Source organism: Aedes albopictus, chromosome 1 (assembly GCF_035046485.1).
Source record: "Aedes albopictus strain Foshan chromosome 1, AalbF5, whole genome shotgun sequence".
NCBI lineage: Eukaryota > Metazoa > Arthropoda > Insecta > Diptera > Culicidae > Aedes > Aedes albopictus.
In genome coordinates this window covers 246,740,701-246,746,628 of record NC_085136.1, presented here as the reverse complement: position 1 = coordinate 246,746,628, position 5,928 = coordinate 246,740,701, and the positions used below count along the sequence as shown (strand labels likewise).

The window sequence follows — 5,928 nt, the reverse complement described above, 5'->3', positions numbered from 1 at the left end:
CCAAAATTCGACATCCGACACGGATCGAATTATTTGTCGTGGATACTGCAAAAAGTCGTTCCACTTGTGCTGTGTCGAAATGGATAACTCCTTTCAAGACTTTCAGAGAGCACATGCAAAAAACGTGTATTGGTTGTGCGATGATTGTGGTGATTTGTTCACCAACGACCCCTTCCGCAATATCACTTCACGCTGCATTATTGGAAATGTATCCGATGAGACTAGCCTCAGCAATCTCAAGGACGAAATTACCGAGTTGAAGGAAGTAGTCAGAGTTTTGTCTTCGAAGGTCGACGGGAATTCGATGACCCCTATGGCGTCTACACCGTGGTCCGGTGTTAATCGTATGCTTACACCGAGTAACGTCCCGAACACTCCGAAGCGGAAACGTGTGGAAAGCCAACCCAAGGAGAGATCCTCGACTATTCGCGGTTCCAAAGCAGCGTCCGAAATGGTGAAAACAGTACCTCCTCCAGAGGAATTATTTTGGTTATACTTGTCGGCGTTTGACCCATGCACGTCGGATGATGATATCGGTTCCTTTGTTAGGAGTTGTATGAATCTCCCTACCGATGTTGTGCCCAAAGTGGTCAGGTTGGTTCCCAAAGATAGAGACCCAGTATCCCTTAGTTTCGTCACTTTCAAAATCGGAATGAAAAAGGATCTCAAGGAAACTGCACTCTCTAAGGAAACGTGGCCCGAAAATGTCTATTTCCGGGAGTTTGAAAACCAGTCAAAAAACCAACGGAAAGTCGTAAGAGTGTTTGCAGAGAAGAATCCGCACGACAGACAATAAATCTTTTTTGGACACCGGGACGCATGCCTGCCCTCCGCCTTTTGGAAGCCTCGGACCCGCCCACCACAGTCGAGCCTCTCCTGCCAGCGACCTACAGCCGTCCCGGTCCTGTGTGTGGTGTCGGCGATGAGGTCTTCCGACATCTATACGCAGGCAAGTACCACGCTTTTATGAACAACCGTCCGTGCCCTGAGATTTCTGTTGCTTCCAGTCCATCCGCAAAACATGACTCCAGTAATACCTCTTCGATCCTGTCACCGGGACGCACGCCTGCCCCCCGCCTTTTGGAAGCCTCGGACCCGCCCACCACAGTCGAGCCCTTCCCGCCAGCGACCTACAGCCGTCCCGGTCCTGTGTGTGGTGCCGGCGATGAGGTCTTCCGACATTTATACGCAGGCAAGTACCATGCTTCGTTGAACAACCATCTGTGCCCTGAAATATCTGTAGCTTCCAGTCTATCCACGAAAAACAACTCCAGTAGTACCTCCTCGATCCTGTCACCGGGACGCACGCCTGACATCCGCCTTTTGGAAGCCTCGGATCCGCCCACCACAGTCGAGCCTCTCCTGCCAGCGACCTACAGCCGTCCCGGTCCTGTGTGTGGTGTCGGCGATGAGGTCTTCCGACATCTTTACGCAGGCAAGTACCACGCTTTTATGAACAACCGTCCGTGCCCTGAGATTTCTGTTGCTTCCAGTCCATCCACAAAACATGACTCCAGTAATACCCCTTCGATCCTGTCACCGGGACGCACGCCTGCCCCCCGCCTTTTGGAAGCCTCGGACCCGCCCACCACAGTCGAGCCCCTCCCGCCAGCGACCTACAGCCGTCCCGGTCCTGTGTGTGGTGTCGGCGATGAGGTCTTCCGACATCTATACGCAGGCAAGTACCACGCTTTTATGAACAACCGTCCGTGCCCTGAGATTTCTGTTGCTTCCAGTCCATCCGCAAAACGTGACTCCAGTTATACCTCTTTGATCCTGTCACCGGGACGCACGCCTGCCCTCCGCCTTTTGGAAGCCTCGGACCCGCCCACCACAGTCGAGCCCCTCCCGCCAGCGACCTACAGCCGTCCCGGTCCTGTGTGTGGTGCCGGCGATGAGGTCTTCCGACATTTATACGCAGGCAAGTACCATGCTTCGTTGAACAACCATCCGTGCCCTGAAATATCTGTAGCTTCCAGTCTATCCACGAAAAACAACTCCAGTAGTGCCTTCTCGATCCTGCCACCGGGACGCACGCCTGACATCCGCCTTTTGGAAGCCTCGGATCCGCCCACCACAGTCGAGCCTCTCCCGCCAGCGACCTACAGCCGTCCCGGTCCTGTGTGTGGCGCTGGTGATGAGGTCTTCCGAAATTCTAACGCAGGCATGTACATTGCTCCCGTGAACCATTCATGCACTGAAATTAATGTCGCTTCCAGATGCTATTTGAACGCTTCTTACGCTATGCCACCCACGTCGCGTTCAAGTTTCTGCACATCCAGAGACGTGTCCACAAATCATCATGAGGTTGCTATCTACTATCAAAACGTCGGTGGCATGAACACAAGTATCGACGACTTCCGCGTGGCCATATCCGACAATAGTTTTGACATTCTAGTTTTCACTGAGACCTGGTTGGACGGCCGCACGCTCTCCAGTCAGATATTCGACAACGCCTACGAAGTTTTCCGGTGTGATCGGTGTGCTGATAATAGTAGGAAAGTAACTGGTGGAGGGGTACTGGTAGCTATAAATTCAAGGTTTAGGGCGACCTTAGTTGAAAACTCCGCTTGGATCTGCTTAGAACAGGTGTGGACGTCGATCAAACTTGGCGATCGAAACCTTTTTCTGTGCGCGCTATATATTCCACCCGATCGCGTAAAAGACGTAGCACTCATCGAAACCCACTGTCGGTCGGTCTTCTCCATCTTAGAAATGGCTAAACCCAGCGACGAAATAATCGTGTTAGGCGATTTCAATCTCTCTGGTATCTCGTGGAAGGAATGGCGCAATGGTTTTCTCCATCCAGATGTGAGCCACTCCACTATTCATTCCAACGCTTCAACCCTACTGGACAACTACAGCTCTGCGACACTCTCTCAAATCAATCATGTCACCAACCAGAATAACCGCAGCTTAGACCTCTGCTTTGTGAGTGCGCGGGATACAGCTCCTCCTCTGTGCGAGGCACCTGCTCCCTTAGTAAAATCAACACTGCATCATCCACCTTTATTGCTAACTGTCGGATCCACGCTGCCAAACGATTGTGTCGTCATACCCGATGCCGTCCGCTATGAGTTCCGTAAGGCTGATCACCGTTGTATAGGTCAGTTCCTGTCTGGCATAGACTGGAGCGGTATTTTAGACGCCGAGGATGCTGAAGCCGCTGCTCAAACTCTTTCAAACGTGTTGACGTATGTAATAGATAGATTCGTCCCAAAGAAGGTTCACCACACGGCTCGTGTTCCATGGCAAACCAGCGAGCTTCGTCAGCTCAAATCTGAAAAGAGAGCGGCATTGAAAAGATTCTCGAAGCACCGCTCACTGTTTCTTCGTAATCATTACATCAGGATCAATCACGCATACAAACGAGTTGCTAAACGATGCTTTCTACAGTATCAGCGGAGTATGCAAAGAAAGCTCAAGCATCGCCCGAAACAGTTTTGGCAATTTGTGAATGAGCAGCGCCACGAAGCTGGATTGCCGTCGTCAATGATGCTCAACGATAAAGTAGCTCGTACTCCACAAGATATCTGCGAGCTTTTCTCCGAGAAGTTTTCCAGCGTTTACACCGACGAGATGTTGAGTGATGAACACATCGCACTAGCAGCTAGTAATGTTCCTCCCCTTGGCGAAACTTTGAGTAGTGTCGAAATTAACGAGGATATGATTTCAAAAGCTCTTTTGAAGCTCAAAACATCGCACAATCCAGGACCCGATGGAACCCCGTCGGCGATTTTAAAGGCACAGAACAGTAGCCTCATGGTACCGCTGCTCCATGTTTTTCGCCTTTCCGTTTCTTCCGGCACTTTTCCATCCTGCTGGAAACTCGGACATATGTTCCCAGTTCACAAAAAAGGAAATAGACGCGAGGTTAGTAACTATCGTGGTGTTACCTCGCTTTGTGCCATTGCTAAATTGTTTGAAATCGTAATTATGGAACACTTACTCGCTCACTGCAAACCGTACATCAGCACCGATCAACATGGATTCATGCCGGGCCGCTCAACGACCACTAATTTGCTGTGTTTCACCTCCTATATCTTCGAGACTTTGTCCGAACACGCTCAAACAGATGCTATTTACACCGATTTGACTGCCGCTTTCGATAAACTGAACCACCGCATCGCTGTTGCAAAACTCGATAGGCTCGGAATACATGGCAGCCTTTTGCAATGGTTTCAATCGTATCTCACCGGTCGCTGTTTGTCTGTCGTCATAGGCGACTGTCAATCTTGTTCGTTTGCTGCTACGTCCGGCATCCCACAAGGCAGCCACCTGGGACCGTTGATTTTTCTAATTTATTTCAATGATGTTAACTCGGTGATCGAAGGGCCTCGACTGTCATATGCGGACGATCTAAAAATGTTCCTTCGAATTCGCTCGCTTGAAGACTGCGATTCTCTTCAACGTCAGGTGATTGCATTTGCTGATTGGTGTACTCTAAATCGGATGGATGTTAATCCGTCTAAGTGCTCTGTAATTTCATACTCACATAAAAAACGTCCGATTCTGCATAAGTATGTTTTGCACGGTACTGAAATTGGTCGTGTTAGCCAAATAAAGGACCTGGGAGTTATTCTGGATTCTGAGCTCTACTTCAAACAGCACGTCAACTACGTCATCGGAAAAGCCTCCGGAATACTTGGATTTATCTTCAGGATTACCAAAGAGTTCACGGATATCTACTGCCTAAAATCTCTCTACTGTGCTCTCTCTCGCTCTATATTAGAGTACTGCTCGGTTGTTTGGGCACCCCAGTACAACAATGCTGTCCAAAGGATCGAGTCTGTGCAACGACGGTTTTTAAGGTATGCACTACGGCGGTTACCATGGTCGGATCCGTACCGACTACCAAGCTACGAAAGCCGATGCCAGCTTATAAACCTGGAGCCACTAACGGTACGCAGAGATACTGCTAGAGCACTACTTATCTCGGATGCCCTGCAGGGGAATATAGATTGCCCGGCCATTTTGGAACGCATAAACCTCAACGTTCAGCCACGAGCTCTTAGGAACAACTATATGTTACGGTTACCAATACATCGGTCCAACTTTAGCATGTTTGGAGGTGTCAACGGACTGCAGAGAGTTTTCAATAGGGTCGCGTCACTTTTCGATTTTAACCTAACCCGTACCATTCTTCGCAGAATGTTCAGTTTGTTTTTCTCTAGACCAGATTGACCGTGTTTTTTTTTGTTTTGTGTTTGATGTTTTATGATTTGACCATGTATTTTAGAACTAGGACATTTAGGATTAAGTATCATCATTTGGGCTCATACGTAGCCTGTTGATGTTTAACCATTTAAATAAAGAGCTGTGATCCAAAATGTATTTTCAGAAACTAGGTCCCCTTAACCTTCATCAAAATCCCCTGTAACACCCCTGAGACCCTCTGAAACCTCCGAAAATATCAGTGTAACGCCTCTAAAACCCGTCAAAAATCATCTGAAGCTTCCTAAAATGCCCTCGAAATCCTCCAAAAACCCCCTCGGACACCATGTAACACACCTGATACCCTCTAAAACCCCCCAAAACACCAACGTTACGCCTGAGTAACGCCTCTGAATCTCGCCAAATATCATCTGAAGCATCAGAAATGCCTTCGAAATCCCCCTAAAATCCATTCGGACTCCATGTAATGCACCTGAGACCGTCAGAAACCCCCAAAAACGCCTACGTAACGCCTGAGTAACGCTCCTGAAACGCGCCTAAAATCATCGGAAGCTGTCTGAAATGCCTTTGAAATCCCCCTAAAATCCCCTCGAACCCCATGTATCGCCCCTTCAGAAGGCCGGCTCCAGAGGCACATTATCCTCCATTTAGGACATTTGTGCCATTATGTAACGCACCTTAGACCCAATAAAACCACCGAAAACGCCTTTGTAACGCCTCTGAAACCCGCCAAAAAAACTAAAGCTTTCTGAA

The 5,928-nt window shown here is 49.0% G+C and overlaps 1 protein-coding gene across 1 annotated transcript; it reads left to right on the top strand.

Annotated features, from left to right (window-relative positions):
• Window positions 1-287: 287 nt before the first annotated feature.
• On the top strand, window positions 288-5,722 carry LOC134285553 (uncharacterized). Its single transcript, XM_062846573.1, has one exon. It carries the CDS (start codon window positions 820-822, stop codon window positions 5,182-5,184), a length of 4,365 nt encoding a protein of 1,454 aa, XP_062702557.1. The 5' UTR covers window positions 288-819; the 3' UTR covers window positions 5,185-5,722.
• Window positions 5,723-5,928: the final 206 nt, after the last annotated feature.

Excerpts from the sequence above, each read along its gene's own strand:
- LOC134285553 (XM_062846573.1), top strand. The coding sequence starts at position 820 with ATGCCTGCCCTCCGCCTTTTGGAAGCCTCGGACCCGCCCACCACAGTC.